This window comes from Ruditapes philippinarum, unplaced genomic scaffold, assembly GCF_026571515.1.
Source record: "Ruditapes philippinarum isolate M1 unplaced genomic scaffold, ASM2657151v2 ctg3664_1_1_1_1, whole genome shotgun sequence".
Taxonomy (NCBI): domain Eukaryota; kingdom Metazoa; phylum Mollusca; class Bivalvia; order Venerida; family Veneridae; genus Ruditapes; species Ruditapes philippinarum.
Genome location: NW_026853478.1, coordinates 17064 through 41565, shown reverse-complemented (window position 1 = coordinate 41565; position 24502 = coordinate 17064). Strand labels below are relative to the sequence as shown.

The 24502-nt window shown below is 33.4% G+C and overlaps 1 protein-coding gene across 1 annotated transcript in view; it reads right to left on the bottom strand.

The window, feature by feature from the left end:
• Nucleotides 1-3108: 3108 nt before the first annotated feature.
• Nucleotides 3109-24502, bottom strand: part of LOC132736996 (mucin-like protein) — a gene marked incomplete at its 5' end in the record, with an annotated part of 36514 nt that continues 15120 nt past the window's right edge. The window contains 27 exons of the mRNA XM_060724226.1: nucleotides 3109-3959; nucleotides 4380-4486; nucleotides 4920-5034; nucleotides 5431-5658; nucleotides 6396-6508; nucleotides 6992-7053; nucleotides 7636-7809; nucleotides 8352-8477; nucleotides 8657-8782; nucleotides 9292-9414; nucleotides 9675-9803; nucleotides 10241-10366; nucleotides 11072-11194; nucleotides 11422-11562; nucleotides 11861-11980; nucleotides 12239-12370; nucleotides 12853-12978; nucleotides 13255-13383; nucleotides 13918-14043; nucleotides 14686-14814; nucleotides 17130-17270; nucleotides 17829-17945; nucleotides 18161-18289; nucleotides 18729-18863; nucleotides 19250-19372; nucleotides 19964-20071; nucleotides 20488-20623. Of these exons, the coding sequence (XP_060580209.1) occupies nucleotides 3725-3959; nucleotides 4380-4486; nucleotides 4920-5034; nucleotides 5431-5658; nucleotides 6396-6508; nucleotides 6992-7053; nucleotides 7636-7809; nucleotides 8352-8477; nucleotides 8657-8782; nucleotides 9292-9414; nucleotides 9675-9803; nucleotides 10241-10366; nucleotides 11072-11194; nucleotides 11422-11562; nucleotides 11861-11980; nucleotides 12239-12370; nucleotides 12853-12978; nucleotides 13255-13383; nucleotides 13918-14043; nucleotides 14686-14814; nucleotides 17130-17270; nucleotides 17829-17945; nucleotides 18161-18289; nucleotides 18729-18863; nucleotides 19250-19372; nucleotides 19964-20071; nucleotides 20488-20623 (3579 nt within the window). The remainder of the gene's footprint in view (nucleotides 3960-4379; nucleotides 4487-4919; nucleotides 5035-5430; nucleotides 5659-6395; nucleotides 6509-6991; nucleotides 7054-7635; nucleotides 7810-8351; nucleotides 8478-8656; nucleotides 8783-9291; nucleotides 9415-9674; nucleotides 9804-10240; nucleotides 10367-11071; nucleotides 11195-11421; nucleotides 11563-11860; nucleotides 11981-12238; nucleotides 12371-12852; nucleotides 12979-13254; nucleotides 13384-13917; nucleotides 14044-14685; nucleotides 14815-17129; nucleotides 17271-17828; nucleotides 17946-18160; nucleotides 18290-18728; nucleotides 18864-19249; nucleotides 19373-19963; nucleotides 20072-20487; nucleotides 20624-24502) is intronic.

Below are 24502 nucleotides of genomic sequence, written 5' to 3'. Positions count from 1 at the left end.
TAATGAAGGTGTTGTGAATCTAAAAAGTAATTTATTGATTTTTTGTGATAAACTAAATGACTCTAAGGTTCATTTGCATATTTATTTTATATTAGTACTCCTTGTGTATTTAAAGAAACTCCACTGAGGTTTAAAAGCCTAAAAACATAACATTTGAATTTCTTACTTAAATGAGCTGGAGCACTTTAAACAGAAATATATGCAAATATAGTTTAAAAATATACTTTGAAATCAATTGAAAATCATATTTTTATGCTTTTTTTAAATTAAAAAATAGAAACATACTAGTAATGATTTTTAATAAGATGTTAAAAAACAACATGAAATAATTGTGGCATATCCAGTTCAAAATGAATAGTAAAGTGACGTGATTATCTGGCGTCATGTCATAATTTGACATCATGAATGATATATTGAGCTGCAAACTATATAAGAATATATCAAATAATTACAGTGGTAGTGGTGGTGTTGGTAGTTTTCACTCTGGATCACGACAGTAAGCCACATTGAATTTACCAGAGCTCAGCTCAGCCACCGCATTTTTTAAGTCTTAAATACAAGTTGTAGGTCTGACTCATAAACTAAATGTTTATGTTAAGACAATAAAGAATGGTATTGTACTGAACTAAGATGATAATTTGGCTTATGGGATACTTATAGAATTCCAATTAGTACTACATCATATATGTTTATGTTTATCTAATCCAATTTAAACAACAGATAAAGTTATCATTATTTTAATTGTAAAATTAATATCAAAATTGTCATCTTGAATATGTAAAGAAAATGTCAAAATAATCATCTTGGTAAATTAATGTAAAGTAAATAACAACATTTCCATCTTGGTAATGTAAAGACAATGTCAAATTATCATCATAGATCTATACTAACAATTTTAAAAGGCAAGGAAACAAAATAGTTAATCATATAAATAAAACAATTTGTCAATCACAACACATATGTAGTTGCAGCACATTTTAACACTGTTAATATTGTTACAAGTAATGCACCCTGTACGTTTTTTTTCCCTGGACTTTTCATTTTTCTTGGCCCCTGATTTTTACTCTCAGATATCACTTCAAAAATATACAATGTACCTATGTCATCATTTTTTACAGTTAACTGTGAAATGTGCTTTGTCGAGTAGAAAAACATAAAGAAAAGAATAAATATGGATATAATAAAGAACGGAAAAAATAAGTCTTTTACAACGACCCGAGGCTCTCTAAACTGGCGTGCAAAATATCAATATAACGTAAATATGTTAAATACTAAAAGAAAAGAGAAACGAAAAACAGGGAAATAATAATGCCAAGATTTTTAGTTCTAAGGTATAACATTCTTGGAAAAGTTTCACGTCAAAACGGACGCGATATGTACAATGGTTATTTTACACTGATTTCTTCAAAAATTATCTTGAAAGAAGAATAATAAGATCTCGTTTATGCATGATATGTTTTATTTGTATGTAAAATAGGCTAAAATTTACTCAAGATTTTACAACAAATAAAAATATTTATTTGAATATTGATCGGTCAAAATAGTTTTCATTTGCATTTATATGAATGCATGAAATTTAATGGTTTTGTATGGTCCTTACTTTGCGAATGACCCTGTTTTAAAAATCGTCCAAATCTGTTAATCTGTGGGAATGGATATAAATATATATTATCAACTTATGACATAAAACCCTAGGGCGGAACCAGGAATGTTTTTATCAGAGGTGGTCGCTAAATTTCGACATATTCTAAAAGAGGGGGTGGGTTGTTGACATTTTATTACTTTTCCAGACGGGGTCATGTTGCGTGATTTTCGCTAAAACGTTATTTGAGATACAAATCTCTGAGGTATTGTACATGCTAACCAACGTGCGTCATGTACCCCCTACCCGCCCCTTTCTCTCCCGATCCGCACATGAGGTCAGGTCAGAATGCATGAGATCTGTTATGACATAGGCTTAAACAGTTTACCACCCACCCTTGAAATAATTAAAGTTTCTATACCTAAGTTGAGCTTTTAAAATTTCATTCAGATATAATTTGTGACCAAGTAACGTCACGTGATTATCTAAGTAAACACTGGACGGATTTAATTTCACAATATATAGTATATTAAAATATAAAATATCTTAAAAACTTCAATATAATTATATATATACTCACATATTATATATACTAAAATATTAACAAACACTAATTCATATAACATTGTACATGTATAATCATTAAAAATATCAACAACAAATCGAGGATCACAGCGTTTACAGATATGTGGTTTCTTCAGGGCTTAACCATTTAGAATAAAAATAATAAATAAAACAAAAATCTCACTGGTATACAATAATCCTACACCAGCTGAATTCTATGTAAATCAAATTACCCTGCTTTGAACTTTGAACAGTTAAGGTCAAAGGTAAAGGAGTTTCAATATGGATATACAAAACTTGTGCAACCAACAGTATAGAGCCTTGTCAGATTGCATGGACGTGTAGGCTATCCTGGCTCTATACTGGTGACAAAGGCCAATCACTTCCGGTTGTAGCATCGAAAGGTATAAAATGATATTTGGTCAGTCCAGCTGAATTAAAAAATGAATTGCCCTATCTAATTTGCTTCTTGTATTCCTACTCGTATGTGGCAAGTGGCAATCAGATATTAAAACCCAATCATAACCTATACTGAATATATATCTACGGCCGCCAAACATTGACGGAGAAAAAAAAGATTTTCATGCACGAAAGCTTTTTATCCCGAGCTAAAAAAAATAATAAATCTTCACAAAAATTTACTTTTGAAAAATCCCAAATGACAAAGTCAATTTCATCTATGTCATTCTTTTAAGAAAAACCAGTGCACATCTAATTTTCAATATAGGCCTACTTAATATTTTATGAACATATACCACTGCAGGCAAACATACAATTGGTGTTTTAACATGCGTTCAATCGCAACAGGTTAGTGACGGAGCTTATGTAACGCAAATTATTTTTGTTTTGAAATAATGTATCTTATATGTATTATGTATGATGCTGTTCGCTATCAGTTTCTCTATTTGTAATAGAGTTGGTAAGCGAACATCGTGTATCCTGATCAGACTGCGCGGATGCGCAGGCTGGTCTGGATCCATGCTGGTCGCAAACGCACTATGTTGGTTTTGTTGTGACGCGGCTCAAATAGATCGGGTTTTTTTTTATTTCGCATAGTCATAAACACTTTCATAGAATCATCTCAATATCAAAGTACTATTAGATGATACGCTATGACTTAAGTTTTATTAAAAAATAATAAATAACCGATTTCATAAGCTGGCATAAGAAAATGATAAACCAATTACATTTGATGAGATTTACAATACAAGATAAACTTTAACTATACACAACAATATTATACAACTTGTTTATCACAGGCAATAACGCTATATGTCCTTCAACAAACCGGCAATATTCGTGAACATACATGTATTAATTTACAATATGATTTCTCTTTTACAATTCTTCAACACCGATTCACACATCAATTATTAAATAAACGTTATTCAAGCATATTTCTTTAAGATAAAAAATAAAGTGTTTGATTTCAGGCAGTTTTGTTGAATTGTTTGTATTTCAATCTATAAACAGATTATATTAATTAGAAATCATACTTTTTTAAATAAAAAAGTATAATTGTTAAGTATAAAATAACATGTATTACTTGAGTTAGAACATTTTTATTTATCTTTTTCCCTATACGTGCGATAAATCGGGATCATCAACTGGTGCCAAGGTCACAACGCCTCCTCCCCTTGGACTGCCCCGATTGGGCGGCGCTTCTTGTCTTCCTGGTCCCGCCTCTCCTGGAAGATGTCGAGGTTCGTCTGCTTGGCGTACAGTTGTCGTTCTTCTTACCGTAGGTTGGTTTCGATTGTTCGACCCTTCGCCTCCCATAACCTCAACTACCTCCACTTTGTTTTTCATGTTCCTGTCAAATTTTAATCGAAATATTAAATACATTTCAATAACAAAATAACACTATTTTTGTATCGAAAAATGAATCGAAATTTATTAAGTACAAGTGTAACATGCTATACATATTCATACTTGATAGTAACTTGTAAAGTTCATTTCGCTTGTAACAATATTACAGACCACCAGAACAGCTTTCTTAAAGTCCCTAATGCTGCGGTCTTATAGCAGACTTAGTTACCTCCCTCCAGCAGTGAGCCTTTTGTTTTTATTTATTTATTTCTAATCTATGACTATGAACAACCTGCTCATAAAATGATACAGACGGATGACTTTCAAAAAGCGAAGCACTGGCATTTAAGTATTTTATGTACACATGCATTATTTTTTTAATGATGTTAAGCATCAAATTAAAAAGCAGAAATATTGGACTTACAACTTGATTATAATTATCACTATGACAACGATCAGAACCAGCAGAAGTATCGAACCCACAACAGCAAGTGCAATCACCCAGGCTGGTGTGCCGCGCTTTTTAGTGTCCTAGAATAGAATAAAGCATGTAAATATATTTTTATTTAAAAGTATACTTCACCACATATATGGTTCACCATTTATATGGTAGCAGTATCGCATTTTGTATTTAATAAAACAATACATGTACTTTTCTCATAAAAGAACAGTTACTGTATAACAAAATATCCTGTCAACTTGCGATCACATGTTGTCAAAGAGCTAAATTTAGACAAAATATACTGTTTAATAAGGCATAAAAGAAAAAGTTACAGAATTTCAAATGAATAGACATACCGTGTCCAACATTATGTAAGGCCAAAAACACGTATCATTCTTTTGTGTAAATGGAAAAAGAAATAAACATAAACGAACACACAAGTATAACAAGCTGATGGACACTGATAGAAAATTTCAAAATCAAAATGTTTCTAATTGAAGATTAATTGGGCTTCACACTAACCGTTCCTGGCGTTGAACCATCATCGACAACCTTTATTGATTCAATCGTTAAAGTTAACGTGGACCCGGTCGCAGACTGTATCTGTGTCGTGAAGGTTGTAACTATCACAGTTTGCCTGTAATGAAAAAGCGTATGAAGTGTAATTCTTTGCTACATTATGCGACCATAATTTGGATGGATCAGTAATTAAACATTCTTACTTTAAGCTGTAGTTTTTAGCAAAATATAAATTTGTTTGTTTAAAAATCTAATATGTTTTTCTTTGCTCACCTATTCAATCCAGTAACAAAAATGAACATTTTCCATTTATTACGAAGGAAAGGGAGTAAGTTTACGTTTATTTTCTTTACTTTAGAATCAATTCGGTTGCTTTACCAGTAGATCATTTTGATAAATTGTAACTTTATACCACGCTCAATATTTCTTTATTAATTATACAATGTTAAAAATGCTGATAAATATTATCGTAAGCCATTTTGCCCATGACTTATCACATTAACAGCCTCCTTACCGTGAATCAATCAATTGCAAAAGCGTTGTTTGCGTCATCAGACTCTGCGTACTTGAAAGAGTTATTGCCCTTTTCCGTCGACTCGCCGACCCTGATGAGCATAACTCATTCGTTGAGTCATAACGAAGGACAAACACCACAACAACATTACCGTCATTATCAACCGTCGGATACCCGTCACTAATAATTACGTCATCTGAGGTTATAAATAACTTTGACGTTGTTGAGCTGAAATTGAAAACGACAGTTTGCATATTAATAAATGAAGATAATTTTCAATGACTACCTGATTATAAAAATCAGTTTCCAAACAGAAGTCTAAATTTTTCTAAAAGATATGAACAAATTTAACCGTGCTTAACAAGGAACACGGAAATCTGACGAATTACATGAAAAGAACGTTCCTGCATTAGCACAAAGCTATATTTAATAATTATGTAATATAACTCTCTTTGACATTAAGGTCTCTTTCAGATGATTTGAACATTGTCATCAGACACTTTCAATTTTAATACATACAATGTGCTTCATGAGAACAAGTTTGCTTTGAAAATTGTGATACATTTATTAATTGAATTAACATACCCCTTAGCCAAACGTATTGAGCGGTATACCTATCTTTCTGGGGGTTGTATAAGGGGAGGAGTCGGTACACTTAATTCATAGACTATCACCAAGGGCGGTGACTTCGGTTAACATTTTTCCGACAGTCATCAGGGGCGATAACCTCATGCAAGATTTAACAGACACAATGAATGATTTGTTTTTCTGTTTTTTTTGTTTTGTTTTTTTATTTTTGATTAACATAATTTGATAATCTCTCGGACAGCGGTCAACCATACCGGGTTTTCCGGATAACTAACCAGTAGTTATCCACTTCTCCACATGTGACCAAGTACTTATCCATTGAAGGTAACTTCGGGTGACAGTTAACCATCATACTGTGAATATTAAAATCAACTTACCTATATGTAAGGCTATCACCGCAGCAATATCTTGCAGTAGCCTCGTTCTGATTACAGTATGAATTTACAGCTCCGGCAACGCTTGACCTAAATTGGGACTTTACTTCTGTGAACTAAAATATCAGAAAATGGTTCTTTATTATAATCACATATTTAAATTATTTAGTAATATAGTACAGTTATCTATAATATCTAAGTGTTTATGTCGAAGGAATAACAAACATGTATTAATTAATGTAAATGTTATTTTTAAAAAAGCTCGCTGTTGGGTTGACTGCAAAATGTCGACTGCTGAAGTTTGCGAAAATAAATAAATTTAATGCATAACGAAATAACATATCATTGCAATGAATTTATTTCCATTTAATGTTCAAACATGTTGATGTTGTTGTTTTTTTTCCCAAAGATAATTTGACAGATAAATTATTTTAATATTTAACAAGGTTGTTGCGTTATAGTTATTCTATTTTCTGAACATAACCAATACAATGTAAGTGCCACGAAAATAAAATATTGTTATCCATTTATACAGCTCCATCTTTTTATCTCTTGTTTTCAAGAATAAAAATAGAAATTTTTATGATTGAATAAATTACCTGTGTAATTGTGATTCCTGAGAAAGCTATTGATACACCGTGCTCCTTTTCTTGTGTAGAAACTGTTAAAAAAATTGCCATATATTATAATTAACAAATCACATCATAGCTAATCATTCAACTCAATCATGATATTGTATATCTACTTTACATTAAAAGACCCCGTCCAAATCAAAGACCATGCCCAAATCAATGACCACTTCTATATACAAAACCACCCAATATCACAGACCAAACTCATACCACAGTCAACACTCATATCGCATACCACGCCCATATGACACATTCAACCCAGAGACCAGACTAACAACAAAGGCACGTCAGTGTCAAACAACCACACGCATATAAAAGATCACATCCATATCACAAACCACACCCATTTCACAAATCATTCCCAACATTTTTTTACAGCTCGATAGCATGAAAGCATCAGTTGGATGTCAACTCTGAATAAATTGATTTAATCTCATTTATGTATTCCAGATTCTTCAATAAGATTATCTTCAATTATTACAAAACTATTTTAAGGATTTCAAAAATGTCTTTCAAAGCTGAACTACACATTTTTTACATAGTTTTTAATATTTTATATACAAATGTAATAGTAACACATTATTCTTTCTCTATTTTTTCCAGTTTCTCACCTGCACAAGCCTCTAGTGTACACACAGTTGTTGCAGTAGTGTCCCCGGTGCAAGGAGCACCATTACCCTGCACTGTAGGGTTTGTGCAACTTCGGGTTCGAGTCTTTACACCACTACCGCACGTGACCGAGCAGTCAGACCATTGACTCCAAAATGAGAGTCCGCCATCACGATCTGTAAAGTACCAAAACAAATGTATAGCGCTGAACTTAAAATCCTCTTTATCAAGCTAAATTCAAACTCGTCTATCTTATATATAGCATTATAAGGGCAATAAAGCCGATGTGAAGCGCCGATTGAATCATAAACATGCCTTCACTTCCATGGCAGTGCTTCATAAAGCGAAGGAAATGAGCCAAGGTTTACAGCCGCTGAATGTTTGTGTGTTGTTGTTTTTTTCCGCCCAAATCAGCTGTGGTAATGCGACACTCGCCGGGGGAACATATTGAGGATTTTTTCAATCTGACTGTCCCCGCAGGAAGAGTGCTAGCTTTACCATGAAATTTTGCGCTTTATCGCTTAATTTGTGTAACGACTCTGAAATACCTTGAGTTTGGAACAATCCATTGTTTATTTTTGTCAAAACAATGTCAAAGTACGATGTGGTTGTAGCCATATAAGGGTATACATTTTTGTTTACATGTTTGCATCGCTCTGACAAGTAGTCACAGCCCCACTAGAGGCCAAATGGTTAAGATTTATACCAGTATACTTACCATTACAAGCGTTATTTGTGCCTAGGGTATAGCCATCCTGGCAAGCACATGTATAACCACCCACTGTGTTTGTACATGCACCTCTCGTTGGATCGCACGGAGACTGTGTTGAACATTCATTTATATCTGCAATGAAATCAGAATCCTTAAATAAAAAAAATCTCTGATTAAATGCCTATTTATAGCACGAGCGTTCATTTTATTAATTGCAATATGTAGGGAACCGATATTCTTTTGGAAAAAATATACATCTACTACATCTGTAAATTAAAATAAGTTTTTGATTAACCATGTTCCTGACTTACCGTCGCACGCCTTTCCATCAGCGTTTAAGGTGAATCCGCCATTACAGGTGCACGTGTCAGTACCAGAGATGCGTGCGCATCCCGATTCGCAAAGAGCTTCAAACGCCGAATCACATTGCACCTCAACTGAAAAACATTTACGAAAAATATGTAAGTATATCAGTGCCATTCAACTGAACAGCTCTTTTGGTTATCTCAATGTTTCTAACTTGTGAAAATTCACCAACAATGATGGCAGACAAAACTAATATAAAGAGCAACATTTTAAAAGGCATCACACCGCACTAATTGAAACCACAGCTTCGAATGGCCAGTTAGGGAGGATTTCTTGGATAAAGTGACTATTCTGAATTTAAATGACTGGTTGTTTTTTTAAAGTGCATTTTCAGCATAAAATTTGTTTTTGTGACATCTAATATGATCATTGGCAAATTCGTATGGTTAGAAATCATATGCTGTTAATTATAGATGTCAAGGCCGCCAATTTTTGTAAGAATTGCTTTCAAACAGTATGCTAGGTATAAACAAGTGATTTTACAGCAGGGGTACAAACTTTCAGCAATAGCAAAAAAAAGCTACGAGACCAAGCACCTACGATCTACGTCAAAATGACTATTACTACATGTATGGCATACCTGTGCAACTTTTCTGGTCTGCAGCAAGGGTAAAGCCTGGCTGACATGTACAGGTAAAGCCTCCAATTGTGTTCACACAAGTGTCCGCACATCCGTCCGTACCAGCTGTACATTCGTTATTATCTTAAACAAAGTAAATAATGGAAAAAATCATTCTTTGTGTGTGATATCTTTAATAGATAAAATTATATATTTGACGGTATGGTGTTGATTTATGTTGCTATCTTTGAATATATAATGTATATATGCGCCATCCTCCGATAAAAATTATATAAAATTGCAATCATCAACTTTGTAACATCATAATCTATTTTTAGAAATATCTTGTAAGTATTTTTGAATTACTGACGTAATAAAACACTAATTACGGTACTTGTACTTACCATTACATGTCTTCTGATCAGACGCCAACGTGTAACCACTGGGACACGAACACGTGAAGCTGCCTGCAGTGTTCGTGCAAGAACCGACCGGGTCACAGTCATGAGTGCCCAATGAACACTCATCGATTTCTGAAAATTAAAACAAAAACGTGTATAAACACTGCATGAAACTGTATGTTCAGCTATTGAAAACCCCAATGTTTAAGATATGATTAAAATATATAAATAAATATATATTACATATTCATCTGTTATGATTCCATGGAGTGTTATTGATTATATACATGTATATACATTGTAATTGTAAATGTCAGAATACGTTTGGTTCCCATTGGACCTATTGTTGTGGCTGTAGACATAAATGGTCTTGGTAACAAGATCAATACCACACCCTCTACTCAAGACTGTTCTATAAAATGACTTATTTACCTTTGATGTGATAATACTTTAAGTATACATGTTTACGCTTCTAATCATTATATTATATTATATAAATATTATATTATATTATATATATTATATTATATTATATATGTATTGTTGTTTTTGTTTGTTTGGTTGGTTACCTGTACAAGTTATGCCGTTGCCTTGGTAACCAGAATTGCAAGCACACGTGTATCCGCCATTTATATTTGTGCACGTGGCAAGAGTAGAGTGACAAGCAGCATCGCCATTGGTGCACTCGTTTATATCTGAAATATATGCGTAAATATGCATGTATATAAAAATGGGATTATTCATTGATACTGTTGTTGCTATTGACGCTATTGATCAGTGTTAAATAATTGAATAACTTTTTAGAATAATCGATAAAAAATTCTTTCATCTTTTTCTTTAAACAGAATTAGTCAAACATGGTTTCTCTGCAACTGGAATAGTCGTAAATTTTATGTGACTTCAGTAAAAGTAGTTAGTAACTTGGCCATTTTTATTCAGTATATGTAAGCTCAAAATACAACTGGAAGCGATATTATTTAGTCATATAATGCCAAATCTGCATTCAGAAATTCGATTTGCAGAAAAAGAGAACGGAAATAAAAATAAGATAATTAATGTAGAAGATTCGCCACAATATCGGAAAATTCCGGAAATATTCGTCTTTTTCCGTGTTTAAAAAAGATAAGACAAGAGTCTGTATGACCGGGAACAACTAGAAATATTTTTTTAAAAAATAACGCTTTCCACATAAATAAACTACACGGAAGATTTAGATACGGAAAAAAGACGAAAGAATCTATACGAGCTATTAATGGAAAAGACGTTAAATGACTTAGCTATTTAATTGTGTCATTTCCTTATTGTATGTAACATTATCAAAGCACAAAACGACAGAATGAAATTCTTATGGATAAGCAATATGGGGTTTAAAAAATTACAACTAGTAAAGCGTGGCTTACCGTCACAGGTTCCTTGGTTAAGTGTATAGCCCGTCAAACATACACACTCATATCCTGGGTCTTGATTACTACATTTACTGTTAGCTAAACTGTCGCAAACACCTGTTAAACACTCGTCAATATCTGCAATAAAGATATGAAAATAGTTCCAAAGGACTAATTTTATGCTTTGTTCATTCCGTCGGGTAAAAAGGCGATATTTTAAGCATTTAATCATTCAAGCGCCTTGTCCGGTATTTACCGGATTACGGTATTTAGTGTGGTGCTCCAATCCTTTTTTCAGTCTCACTCAATGAAATGGAAGTAGGGTCATGTTTGACTAAATCATTTTTTTTATGTTTTATACTCACCTTTGCACTTATTCTCCTCAATTTGCTGATATTGGTTCTCGTCTGCACATTTACATTTGTAACTTCCATCAGTGTTCTGACAAACTACGTTATTAGCAGACGGACATAATGTAGCCCCTTCTGTTGCACACTCGTTAATATCTGAAAACACAAAAAATATTTACTTCAGTTATTATCACTACATAATAATTCATGTACGGATGAAATTAAACTGAAAGTACACGTTGTCACCAAAAGATACAATCGCAAAGAGGGAGCAGAATAGAAAAAGAATTATAAAAAGAGAAGACTAACAACAAATATATCAAGACATCTACACTTTAGATCAGCAGTAAAAGAAGAAAACTAATCCCATCTCGCCATAAATACTTTTACATTTCATTTGCATATGAATATATATTTAATTATAATCATATCGCGTATGAATACATTGTCTTACCGCTGCACGTGGTGGCGTCAGAGTTAAGCTGGTACCCTTTTGCACATGTGCACACATCCGCGCCGTTGACTTTATTACAAGCATATTCACAAGTGTTGCTCGGATCGCATTTGTCTACAGCTGTAACGTTATGAAAAATATTTTATTCAACTCTATGCAAAAGATTATATAATTATTTATATTTGTTAAATAGCTATACACTTGAACATCTTTAAAAAGAAAATATGTTATTTAAAAAGTATAAGGTTTGTTTTTTTCATCCGGTGATCATACATGTTAAATAATGAAACATAGTATTGTATACATCATACAACACACATCCTTTTTTACTTAACAAGAAATTTGATGAGACAATGTTCATAAAGCAATGCAACTTACAGTCACACGTCCTGCCGTCTGCTTTTAGAATGAAGTTGGCCGGGCAACTGCATGTGTAGCCACCGGCAATGTTTGTACAGTGGGAGTTATCATAGCAGTCGTTGGTCGATGATGAGGCACATTCATCCACATCTAAAAAAATGAAGTCCACACGATAAGTTTAACACGAAAACTGCCAAATTAATGTGCAGTCATTTGGTTCTAAAGTGCAAAACCCATAAGCAGCGCTAGCGTTAATTCTACGCATCAATAAATTTATCAAAAAATACAATTCAATCACCTTATTGTTCTAGATTAATTATCTAATTAATAACTTTTAATGTAGAAAAAGAACTATGATGCTTGCAATGGCTTATCGGTGAATGAGCAAAATAATGAAAATATCGTATTTTTTTATTTTAACTTATTTAAAGTTTAAAAGTAAACAGCCTTGGCCGATAAAGTTACAGGAAATTTGGACTAAGAACACTGTGGTACAGTCATTGATATTTTGTATATTTTTCTTTAATCTTTGAATAACAGTTACGAACACTTCTAACCATACAGTATACATAAAATTTTAACAAACCTATTTATTGAACTGAGAAAAGAAAATAAAGACAACCCAAACCTACCATCACATGTTTTGCCATCACCATTTAAAACATAACCGTTACCACAGAAACAAGTATATGAGCCTTTAGAATTAACGCAACCCTGCTCGCAACCTCCTCGGTCATTTTCGTTGCATTCGTTCAAATCTGAAAGGCCGAAAATAAAAATACAAAAAGTACTAAAAAAATAATAAAAAAGAACAATACTTTGACCATGTTGACATGCGACAGCCTATAGTCCATACATTCATGATAATAGATACCTAACAACTTTTTGGGGAAATATTTTTGCGAGACTTCCAGGGCCTTTTTTCTCTTTTATATAAAGTGGAAGTCTTTTCATGGAAACTGTGTCTGTTATAAAAAACATAGTTATAAGGAATCCAACCAAAGATTTCAAATATTGAACATAGAAAAAGTCACCTGAGCATAAAAATCCATCCCCAGTGTAACCGGCAATACATGAACATGTGTAACTTCCGGGCGTGTCCGCGCATTGTCCCTCTTCCGGGTCACAGTCATTAGTTGTAGGGTCAGCACATTCATCGATATCTAAAATTAGTTTAAAATTGAATCATTTAGAAAATCAACACTTATTTTTTTTCAAAATAATTTACATAACACTTGTGTCCATTTTAATATACCCTGAAACAAAAATATTGCTTTTAACAAGTAAAATAAAAAAACATCCAGCAACCACCGCGCAATGTTTGAAAAATAACTTTTGAAAGTTCATGTAGTTTTTTTTTTCAAAAGAAGGTCTGGCATTTCTAGACTCTTAAGAAAGGGCAATCGACTCAAAGTAGAGCAGATCTTGTGTCAGGTCATTTCTGAATTATCAAGCTTCACCAATACTTCAAGATGAATTTAACCACTGAGCGCTGTAGCATAAGTGAAGGATTTTTGTCACTGTCACAGGGTCAGGCTAGTTTGGTCAACGTGTAATCTGGCCAGACTCGACACAGTTACCTTGTCAATGTTTCCTTTTATTTAAAACACTGAAATATCTTACAAAGTCAAAGTAGGTCAACCAAGCGAGTCAGAATTCAATCCCTTATTCAGGCATGCATTTCTAATAACACTTACTTGCACAGCCTAATCCAGACACTGTGTAACCGCTGGGACAACTGCATGTGTAACTTCCCGGGTTATTCACGCACGTGGCAGGTGATTCACAGTCATTAGTTGAACTTGACGAACATTCATTTATATCTGAAATAATGAAAAATAAAGTAACAAAAATAATAATCAACGTGTATATACTACTGGGTCATTAATTAGAATGACATAACATATTTACAGACCAAATACTCACACACTGATAACATTTAAGAAAGAAATGTCCGATCAAGTTTAAACATTTTACCTCATGCAAAATGCGCATGCGCTAAATGCTACTTCCGTTTCTATGGAACTATCGTATTGTAAAAAGGTATATATATTTGTATGGCACTGACGTATATGAAAATCTAAAAACATAGAGCAATGAGTACATTTTCTTCCCTAGAAAGGACAAACATGTGTTTATACTCTTTAAAAAAAGAGTAGCCAAATTTAAACATAGTGGTATTTTTATTTCAATACAAAATAATAAATAACTATAACTTTACTAAAATTTCTAATTTGCAAAGAAGTAGAAGAAGGTGCATATATATGATCAATGAAGTACTTTTTGTACATTGTAATATGATACCAAAAACAAACAAAAAATAAAAGAATTTTTTTTTATATATAAGGAAAAGAAATATTATTTTTGGAGACATAATAGGCCTTTAATTCAGACACATCACACATGTATGTATATGCATTCGAGATCTTTACATTCAATCATTTAAATCAAGGAAATATCAATACCTTCGCATATATAACTCGAGCCTGTTTTAAAAGTAAACCCGGAATTGCACGTGCATGTATAGCCACCGACTGTATTGGTGCAGCTGGCGTCTTCACAAGCGTCTGTACCAGCTGAGCATTCATCTATATCTGTGAAACGTATGCAAATTCAATAAAACAAAAACTACAAAAACCGGAAAACTGTGCAAGATTGCTATATGACACATTACACTTTTCTGGCTGAAAACTAGCAAACTTTGATCTTTAGAAAAGATGTAATCAACATGTTAAATGAAAACCCTATCTTTCCTAGTATTTTTTAGTATGTTTGACAGTTTAAGGAATAAATATATTACACTGAATAGTCAAACATACCAATACATTAATATAAATAAAAATTATGGAATGCCGGTAGGGACATGCCAATTTGCTTATTTGCCAATTGCTGAATTGCTTATTTGCTAATTGCCGATTTGCTTATTTGCCAATGGCTGATAGGCTTAATGACAAATTTGCTTATTTGCCAATTGCTGAATTGCTAATTTGCTTATTTGTTAACCGCTGGTTTACGTATTTGCTTATTTGCCTATTGCTAATTTGCTTTCTTGCAATAGAAAAAGTTTACACTGTGCCGGAAGTATATGGAACATCTGACTACAGACAACCAGTTGAGTCAGATCTGTTAACTTTTACCAACAGTATTCTTGTAAATTCAGTGTTTTTCCAAGAATACTGTTGGTCAATGAATTTAGTTGCAGTGATGCCTACGCAGATATATGTCTACAACTGATGGCTGACATGTCCTTGAGAACACAGACGCTTGGGGTCAGATCCCGTACCCCAACGTGATACGTGCCCCTGTAAACACTCTTATTTAAAATATTTTGATATCTAAACACGAATTGGACATCGTTAAAACTTGTTTTCAAGCAATTTTTACATATACCGGTATGAAAAAATACCATATACCACCAAGTCTCAATAAAGTACTTAATGGTTTTATCGTTGTAACAAATGTCCAATTTGTATTTAAATAAATATTAAAATAGTTTTGATATAGTGTTTACATACGCGTATCACGTTAGGGGCAGGATCTGACCCGCCAGCATCTGTGCTTGAGAATGCCTTATAATGTGTTGCAGCTATATATCTGTTTGTGCAGCTTAAGTCAGAGATTGGTGGCATAATAAACACTTGATTAGTCATATATAAGTGAAAAATATTGGTTAAAGATTGAAAATAAAAGAACTTGAAAACAAAAACTATTTATTATTTTATGGCATATAAAATGTCGTTATTCTCAGCAGATTTGTCACAGAGGGCCTCATTTTAGTGGTACGAACACATAGTATCACGAATGATACATTTGGTGCATGCTTAACACGGGTGTTTGTCTTTGCACTTAAGCAATAGGCTTCGTTTTTAGCTCTGTAAGATTTTGAGATCACTTATGTCAGTGTGTGCATCAACATTTTGCTTTGGTTCAATGGTTTTGAAATTTGGTCACACTTTTCCATTTTTCATATTGTACATTTTACATGCTATCAGGTGACCATGACCATGATCATGACCTAGGGTATAATGGACAAAGCCTCTTTGAATATTGTGTATGCATGCTGCCTATTTAACGCTTATGTGAAGTAACAGTTAGATATACGCAATAGTAACAGAGATATGACAGAAAAAAAAGGTTTCTTAGTACAATACATTGGTGACCTTGACATTAAGTATATAACGGGCACAGCTTCTTCATGTACTTTGTATGCATGCTTGTAACGCAAAGTTTATGCAAAGTTGCAGTAAAATGCATGAATCAGCAAAAGTAACAGAGATATGACAGAAAAACAAGTTACTAAGAATAGCATCCCTATTCTCTGAATAGTGGAGCTAAAACGGAAACTCAAGATAATTAAAAAAACAAACTACTTTCTGAAACTAAATTTATTTTTTTCGAAATTGATTAAAAATGTATCCATCTGTCTTTCTACCTATATTCTAGGTAATGATGGATTGATCATAAATGTCACAAGTTATAATTAACAAAACCTTATAAACATAATATTAACATGATATAGGTTCATGAGCTTGAAATAAAGTCTACAAAGACTTGTTATTTTATATCAAACAAGAACTTAGCGAGTCGGACGTGTCGCCTGACAATAGCATAAAAAATTATGTATACATGTATAAGCAAATAAGCAATTAGCAAATAAGCAAATTGGCAAATAAGCAAATTGGCAAATAAGCAAATTGGCAAATCAGAAATTAGCAAATAAGCAATTAAGTAGTTGGCATATAAGCAAAGTGGCATGTCCCTACCGGCATTCCATATAAAAATATATTATAAATAAAATCATTAATTATGCTAATGTAACTTAGCAGGATGTTAACCACAATCAAGGGAGACAATTGTTATCATTCAACTGCACAAAGGGAGATAATCATAATAAAGCAAGTTCACGTACCGACACAGTTGTTGCTAGAGTCAAGGGCGTAGCCGCTTTTACACGCGCATATTACGTCACCATTCGCCACGGCGCACGTGGCTATAGAGAAGTCACCACCGTTACAGGTAGCTGCTTGTGTACTATCACACGTGGTATCCGCTGTGTAAAGAATTTAAAAATAATGATAAGATTTCGCCTGATATATGAACTTCTTTTGAAGTTTTACTGTATTTGACAAGAAATATTTTGTTTAATGAATTAATAGATATTTTATGTTTTATCCGAAGGGAAAATATGAATTTTTAAAGCTTGTTTCAAGTATGCCATGTATTATTCACAACTATTTTAATTAGAATAAGAATGCAGGTAGACTGAATGGTGATTCATTAGGATTAATGATAAGTTAAACACATGCCGCCAATGATTCAAGAAATTTTCCTTACCCTTATGCCTAAAGCAAGTACATAAAGTCAAAATTTGGGAGCAAATTTGACTGTCTTGGCACAAGATTAAATGGATCTTGTTGCTTAAAAAGGACAAGGACATATCATTAATTGTAAAGATTTTTGTAAGGTTATATGGCCAATTTAAACATAATGTAAAGTTATATAACCCGAGCCGCTACGAAATGGTTATATATGTTCATATACACGATCGCGAAGTTTGTCATGCTACTAATATAATATATAGGTTTATGCATTGTGTATCTTTACTTACGGTTGCACACTCCCCCTGCGGCCGCTGTGAAACCACTCCGACACTTGCACGTGTATGTGTTCACACCGTCCTCACATAATTGTGAACACTCTGTTTGAAGTGCACAGTCATCAATATCTATAAATAGAATGAGAAAATATGAAATTAGGCTATGCAACAATTTAATGGAAACATGTAATTAATATATGACCGAAAGCACTTGTAAACAATGGAAAAAAAACGAATATGCCAAAACCAATAGGATAATTCTAATTTACAAATGTTTAGATTGTAAACAGTATATTTATAAAGCTTATTTTTCTATCATTGCAAAGAAAAAAACAACAACTTACTCTCGCATAAGTCCGTCACAGTATTAAATTGGTACCCAGTATCGCACGTGCACACATAGGAACCAGCTGTGTTTGCGCACTGGCTATTAGCAGGACAGGGGTCAGTCAGTGTGCTGCATTCGTCAATATCTGAAATCAAATGTCTAAAATAAGTCATAAAGAAAACATTTAAAACAAATATAATGTTCGTACTATTATGCTATACATCAAATATTAAGTGCCACGCAAATCTGTTGATACTTCAAAAACCGAAAGGCCTCTTATTGGTGTGGTGACTGTACATTTGCCTTTGTGGCGTGCGGACCGTCCCGGATTCAAAGACGGATAAATGTAATAAAGCGGGACCTGTAAATTACATGAATTATTTTCAATATGAAAAGAAAAAGCTAAAAAACCCATCATGCACAAAGTTACCAGCTTACTGACCTGACTGGTGAATCTGGTACATCCTTTAAAGGAAAATATATTTAAAAAAACACTAATTACAAACATAACAACAGAAGATTTTTTTAAGAAATAACAAAACAAACCAAAATTATATTCTCATTAAGAGTCAATAGCTTTTTACCTTGACATTGACCGGTTTTCCCCGATCCGGTGTCCGAGTAGCCCGCCATACACGTGCATGTAAAACTTCCTGCTGTATTTGCGCACGTGGCTACACTATCACAGTCTGCTAATCCTCGTGTACACTCGTTAATATCTGAAGAACAAAAAAAAAAACAATAAAAAAACATTTTTCAGCAAGTTATGAGCAATCACCATTTCATCAAAATTCACACTGGCAATTTAAATAAGCATATCTTCTATTTTACTACACGTGATTTCAAAAGAGGATAATCAGGTTTTTCTATAAACTAAAGATTTATTTTCATCGAGTGGTAGTATTTATTATTGCTCATTTAAAAAGCGACCGGAAATACGCCAAACTGAAACAAAACTGTTAAATCAACCCTTAGCACTGTTGGCCGGAATAGAATTGACACTTGCGGTCGGTGTAAACTAAGATCTACAGGCATATTATGTCGTCTGTTGTTTGCTATTCAGTCACTACTTATTTTGAAAATTTCCGTAATAATGACGGATTACCAATACAAGACGAGAGATCGTCGCCAATGAGATATCCCGCCCCACACGAACAACTGTATCCACCAACTTCATTAGTGCAAGTCTGACTACATATGCTTGGGTCATTTAAACACTCGTTGAAGTCTGAAAGAAATAAGTAAAACTCAACAAGTACATTCAATGTTAATATATTGGCAATAAAATGTCATTAGATTATGCTAGGAGATACCGCAAATGACATAATGATATATCAATTTGTACACTTAAATAAAAAAAAGCATGCCGATCTACATGTAGATATGTGTATCTTTCAAACAATCATTGCCTATCTATAGTGAATTCAAACCAATAAGAACGTTTCAAACACCCGTTTTTCATAACAAATCTACAGTACACAACATCTGTACAGCAACCATCTTTTTATAACTATAGTATCATTCCCTGCCCCCACTCCTAACACCTCCCCCCCCCCCAAAAAAAAAAAAACAAAAAAAAAAAACAAACAAACAAGCAAAAAAAAACAACAACAAAAAAAAAAAAAACAAAAAAAACGTTAATTGAGACTTCCAAATAAAGGGTGTTGCTATACAGTTGTACATATTGATATATATTTTACAGAGCATTTCACCAACATATGCCCACCCCCTACCCACTTTCATTACGACAAACTTCTTATGATAATGTCAACAACAACAAAACGAATTGATTAAACACAAACACAGAGAACAAACCAACCGTGACATTCCTCGCCATTCCCGGCTAAACCAATCGGACATGCGGCGCACTCAAATCCTGCTGGTTTACTTGCAATCTGATTGGCTGGTACGTCTGAACAAGCCACACCTTCAATTTGAAAAGTTGACATTGAAAACAAGTGACGAAATATGGTCTTACATACATGTACGATTTTAACAGCTGAATAGGTAAAAAATCAAATTCATAACATGTTAAAACAGTTTTTAGGCTTATGATAATTCTTTTTGGCAAAGTATCACACATTACTATTTGCTTTCAAAATCAATGAGAAATTAAATCATTTACTAATTTTACTTGTACTACGAATAAGATCTTAAAAACCGGTCTCCCATGTGTCGGTGCTCTACAACGGACATGTAAAATAAGCTCTGGAACGGTGGATACTGTTGTAGCTTAGAAAAAAATACTCCACCATCCCACCAACAAATAACATATCTCGATGCAGATATGATTAACCGAAATTTCAGAGCAAATGAGCCGAATGAAAAATTTTTTATACGTACCAGTAAAACAAGGGTTGTCTGCGCATCCATCCACATCGGTTTCACAAAATGCACCTTCCCAACCGGCCGTGCATTGACATGGTACAGTGAAGAATATGTTATCCGAGGTCTGACTAAAATCACACACGCCTGAATTCTGGTAAAAAGTAACACAAACATAAGAATCATTTATTCTAAGAATCGAGACTAAATACGTAAAACTGTGTTAAACCACGTGACAATATAAGTTGCACGAAAAGAGTAAATATGTAACGCCGTTACCTAGATATGAAATAAGCAAATCTTTTTGTAAGCATAATTTATAATATACATGTATAAATCAGTTTTGCTTTGATTTGCTTTACTCCTTTTGCAAGAGTCTGATTTATAGTCGGGAGCTTCGCCCCCTTACAAATCAGATAGCCTCGCGTTTCGATGCTACTACTTGTTACATATGTACAAATCGTCGCCTTATTTCCAGAGGGACGTAAGTTGCATTTAGTTACTTTCACGAAAAACGCATTTAAAGTTTTGATATGCTGTACAGCCTTTACCTCTAGGGCTAACGAGCTGAATTTTTGAAAGGATATTTGTCATATGCTTTTACATAAGCATGTCCACTTTCAGGCTTATCAGATAATTACTTTTCCTTATTTATTAAAAACATTTTTTTGAAATTCCCCTGAAAATGAATTTTTGTGTTATAATTTTAGTTCCAAAACGCAACTTCGAGTTACGTCCATATGGAAATAAATTTAAGTCTCAAATCATATGTTACGACTTTCTGGAATGAATAATACATTTGAATTTTCTCCAAAATCTCACAAAATAGAAAACTGTTAGTTTAATTTTTTTTAAAATGGTTTGCTGTCACACATCCCAGTAAGACTATATCTGATGGTCTCTACCACAAAGGTTTGAATCGGGAGACGCCACATTCTGTTTCAAGTCAGATTTAGAAACAGATTTGGCACAAGCACAATAATATTTGTACAGAAACAGCCAACCAAGATGACTGAAGATACTTTTGAAAAAAGCTGTAAACTTTAGGAGTTAAGGAAGAGTTTCTGTGGAGGACACAACGTTAATGGAGTTTCGTGTGAATTTAATGCTAATTTTCAAAAATCGACCTAAACTCAATTTGTGAGTGACCTCCATAGGAAAGTCGTTCTAAACTCTATTTACGTGTGTCCTACTAGATCCTATGTGTTGTGTTGCAAAGTCCAAACGTCCATCTTCATAACAGGAGCATAGAAAAAAGTAAAAATGATTTGAACAGTTTATTTGAACAGTTAATGGAACACAAAAAATACAGCATGGCTAAGTTTGCACAGAAATATATCACTATTACATATGATTTGGAAGTTTGATAAGAAAGAAATATGTCCAATTAATTATAGTACTAGGCAAACAGTTTTTATTACTTCTTATTACAATATTCAATCAATGAGGGTATAATATTATACTGTAGGTCCACATTCATTGACGTTTTTAATGAGAATGGTGTATTTATTAAAGCATTACTGCACTCAGGTTAAAAAGACTCTGACTGACAGCTAGATATAAATCTTGCCACTAGCAAAGTATTAAAGCCCAGTTATGTCAACCATTATTTACATTGAGAATAAAAAAATCACCTGTGTCTTAGCTGAAAACAACAACAATACATGTAGTTAACTGCTTATAAAAGAACCTTAAACATACATTCATCTCAACTGACCAAACACCTTTCAATTCACAATTTAAACTGAGTCATCACTTGACTTTCAATACCAAAAACCATAACAATAAGAATTTAAATGGTTTCTTATGCATAGCAACATTGCTATTTATGATCAAATGATAACATTATGAACACCAACAGTAAACTTTATGAAAACTAAAACAACATATCATACTGTAATACAGATATCATACTTTAGAAACCCCTATCTCAATATATTATCTGATGCACATACAGACTAACAATAACCTGATATTTCTCATAACCCCAACACAGTTCTCATAACCCTAACACAGTTCTCATAACCCCAACACAGTTCTCATAACCCTAACACACTTCTCATAACCCCAACAAATTTCTCATAACCCAAACACAGTTCTCATAACCCCAACACAGATCCCATCTAAGCTTGATTTCAGTCACTGCTTTTCAATCACAAGTTTGCAGCCCCTATAGAACTCCTGATCCATCGCTGGCATGTACTTTAGCATACTTGACAAATCTTTTTTCTTATTTAGTGGAATCACGGGTACTTTTCTTAATTGCTGTGTACTGGGCAGTTCTCTCAGTGTTTCTTCAGTTGTTCTTGTTTGACGTCTGACAAGAATATAATTTTGGTATTGTTGTTCACTGAAAGCAAGTTTAAACTCAACCAGCAATGGCTGGCTCTTAGTATATCTCAAAACTTTGACCTTTGTATAGGGAACTCCTTTGAAATTGATCACAGAACTAGATTTCTGGTAATCTTTAAAGTGGGAATCACATGTCTCCTCTGATATTTCTGATTCTGGTAATCTGCTAGTGTCATAAAAATTCAACGTTACTGTATCAGGAATAGTACTTAAATTTTCTTCCGCATTATGTGCTAAAGATATAGAATCGTCCACATTGTCAAAAGAGTTAAGGTTAGTTTCATTTTGCTCACTGAACTGCTGGTAGCATAAATCATTTGGTACATTGTCAAATATTTCATTTACATCATAAGACTGTTCACCATTGCTCTCAAACAAGTCATCACTATACTGTAACTGATCATCTTCCAGCATGTTCATAACTTCACTTAAATTGAATTTACTAGTACTCATGGTTGTGTATTGAAATAGATGTGTTCAGGTATAAATCCAGAATTTCTGCTTTAAAGATTTCTTTGGAAACGAAGAACACAGTGATATATTGAAGTAGACAAGCTCTCCAGTTGTGTTTTGCAAAATGTTCTGGCACGTTTTAATGTTCAGTTTGACTCCACATGCATCTACACAGATGAGAGGTTTATCTTTGCAAATTACTTCCAATGTTTCTGGTAGTATTCTTGTGAAACTCACATAAATCTGTTCTAGTTTAGTGCTGTCTTTAAGTACCAAGAAATCATCATCTATAAGGTTCGAACATCCACTAACGTTCACTATTTCTAGATTTGGTGCACCATACAGGAAACACAAAGTTGATACTTTCGCATCAGTTATGTCAATCCAAACCAGCGAAGTGAAGTCTGATGTCGTAAATATTCTGTCTAATTTGCATTAGCACAATGGTATGTTGCACAAGGTAGTAACAATGTTTCTGTCTTCCTAGAATGTCGAAGCACCTGATACAAATTGTTTGCTGTCAGTTCCAGTGGGTGTGAGAAGTCAATTTCTTTCCACAATACAGCAGAATTTTCAATTAGATTGTAAAAGAGAACACAGACACGATTGACCGTTCTTAATAGATCTTCAAGTTGTAAAAACTGGAATATTTTCACCAATACTTCACTAGGCAGATCTTGAATCCTTGCACTCCTGAAAATATCAATTTATGGTATTTGAAATATTCAGAAATCATAGTGATCAACAGAAAAAAGTTATAAAAAATAATCATGTTTGAACTTTAGAACAGTCTTATGAAAGAACTGCGCAAGTCCATACTGGCACGCAAACAAGGTCCAAATGGGTTTAATATACAATGTGATCAGCAAAACCATATGGCAGCTTTAAAAATAAAATTTAAACATCAACCAAGAATGACTTGTTAAAACATCTAACTGGTTCTGGTGACTGATTTCCCAGAAAGGGCACACAACGTGTTAAAATATAAGATAGGTGGATACACATTTACTTGGAATGTATGTTACATACTATTTATCTGTGCATACATAATGTAAATGGTGACAAAAAAGTTAAACATAACACACTGAATGGTTCAAGGGGATGTTTTCTGCACAATCCAAACTTTGTCCAAATACAGTGTGCATCCGAAATAGGTCTATTCACTAAACCATTGGAACAGGTGTAAATCAGAACATTTTAAAACACCGCTGTAAGAAATTCTGAAATA